Source organism: Glossina fuscipes, unplaced genomic scaffold, assembly GCF_014805625.2.
Source record: "Glossina fuscipes isolate IAEA_lab_2018 unplaced genomic scaffold, Yale_Gfus_2 61594, whole genome shotgun sequence".
NCBI classification, from domain to species: domain Eukaryota; kingdom Metazoa; phylum Arthropoda; class Insecta; order Diptera; family Glossinidae; genus Glossina; species Glossina fuscipes.
The window spans coordinates 1,954,129-1,956,336 of NW_024003803.1; the positions used below are offsets into that span (position 1 = coordinate 1,954,129).

General features: G+C 35.8%; 1 protein-coding gene across 1 annotated transcript in view; it reads right to left on the bottom strand.

Annotated features, from left to right (window-relative positions):
* Positions 1–300: 300 nt before the first annotated feature.
* LOC119643759 (GIGYF family protein CG11148) overlaps positions 301–2,208 on the bottom strand; it is a 33,523-nt gene continuing 31,615 nt past the window's right edge. The window contains exon 9 of the mRNA XM_038043225.1: positions 301–1,290. Coding sequence (XP_037899153.1) covers positions 1,240–1,290 — 51 coding nt within the window. The 3' untranslated portion in view covers positions 301–1,239. The remainder of the gene's footprint in view (positions 1,291–2,208) is intronic.

Consider the following 2,208-nt stretch of genomic DNA (forward strand, 5'->3'; position numbering starts at 1 on the left):
AGCCGATAGCCTGTGTTGCTAGTGCTCAATGTCTTTTTTTTTAGTCTAAGAATTCATTTCATTAGTCTAAAATTAAAATGATAATAATAATAATAAATTAAAAAGCAAACCGAATTTGCTCGCAGTACTGGGTGCTTGATCGTAGCGTGTAATAGCACAGAGAAACTTCTTTCATCAAATTCTTTAACAAGATTCTGAAGGATCGTCGGACGGATACATTCTTTGATTGCAGAGATAAATCTGTACAGTTCCGAGGAACACAAATTGTGTTTCGAAAATATTGGCCGCTGAGGTCTTGTTACATACGGTTTGGGGGGTAAATTGAAAGAAAGTTTGGTGAGTGAACTGAGAGAAGGTGTGGAAATAACAGATTTGCTTCTAACGACCGCATTAAATTTTTTATTTGTTAATTTTTCTTTTTGCGTTTTCATTATCATCCTTGCTCGAAATGGCAGATGAGCTCCCCAATGGAGGGAAATTCTCGTCGCAGGAGTTGTCATCAAACATTCAAAGTAGTTTGAAGAAAATTTCTCTTTCATTTCTTTATAGGAGAGACTTTTAATGGCCATGATCTTCTTAATATTTAATTCCAGCTTCCTGTTCGGGCAACAATTATTTAGAGTCTTGTGCTCACCTAAACCACAGGACAAGCATCTCGTTGCTGCACTTTTTTCACACGTGGGAGACTTCCCGCAGTTTGAGCACCTTTCCTCCTTCGCTTTGCAGAACTTGGACACATGCGTTTATCTGCTGCACTTAAAAGATTCCTTTAAAGTAGGGACAAAGTACTCCACGGCCACATTACAGAAATTAAATTTAAATACTTTGGGGAGGGCTTTTCCCTTATTTTGATGCTAGTGGTTGAAATGAACTCTTCTTTGCTGTTGGGGTTTCTTCTACGAAACCTAACAGCAGACTTGATAGGAACGTCGGAGACCGCTTTTTCGATGATCTCGTTTTCACTGTATTCGATGGGGCCATTTCGAATTGCTCCGAACCTCTCGGTGAAGGTTCTCAGAATTTATGCTTTTAAGTTCTTTTTTTTGAAATCATTATCTTTGACGAAGCTGTTGACATTACCACGCAAATCAGAAGGCTATTTAAATACCTTTTTCCTGAGTACTGTCTATAGCTTCTGCCTTGGGAGGTAGACTAACATCATCCCCATCCATCCTCCATCTCTGGTTGTGCTCATTCGTATAGAAAGCCTCGAAATCGTCCCTCTCCGTGACAATTAGTTCAGCCCCCGTCTCCATAGGGAGGCAGGCTGATGTTGTTGTAATGCTTATGCTGGGGAATAGTTACCAATACGGACGAAAAAGGAAAAATTAATGTATATATTTTTTATTTTTTTAAATTATCAAAAATATCGTTTCTTTTTTAAACTTTTGTTTTTTTAACTTCCTTTTTCAAGTTCTTTCTTTAAATTTTTTTCTTTATTTATTTATTCCTTTTTTTCACTAACACCGATAAAAAACGAGAAAAAGAAAAAAATTTTACAGCTGCCGTTTGCGGTAAGTCAAATGACGTGTTATTTCTATTGTTGATGCCAAAGGAATGAAGTGAGCATCTATATTGAAATGTTTTTAATTAGATGTCGTCTGGATGACACCATTCACAAAAACTTCAATGAATATGTTTACAAATTTTTATTATAATGAAAACAATGACTAATAATTACGAATTTGTCGTCAGAATATTTTCGTAGTCACATGTTTGTGTGGGTCATTGAAATACAACTATTAACTAAATTAATCAAATACAAATTATAAAATATCGATGATCGTGGTTTTCTTCCTCAGCTTATTTACAGAAGATATTACTTAGCGTTCAATTAGTAAGCACAAAAGCTTTTTTCCTGTCTACTTTATAACTACCGTTTTCTCCTAAGCAAATCAGCTGATACAGATATCAAGTTCACAAATTAATGTGTCCGACCTCTTACTACAAGCACACTGCTAGTGGCAACATTTTGTGGAGACAACGGAGGGTTAGTTAGGGTGTTAACTCACATATCAACATTGGGGGATTCCAGCCTACTAAAACTTAAAAAAAAAAAAAATTAAATATGTGCTCCACTACCTCACCAGCTAGGATCTATAAAATATATGTCCGCTCTGAAATCATTTGTGTACTGAACAAATTAAGAAAATAACGAGCGGAATGTCCTACCGTCTTATTTATTCGTTCGTTAGGATAAAAAATGTT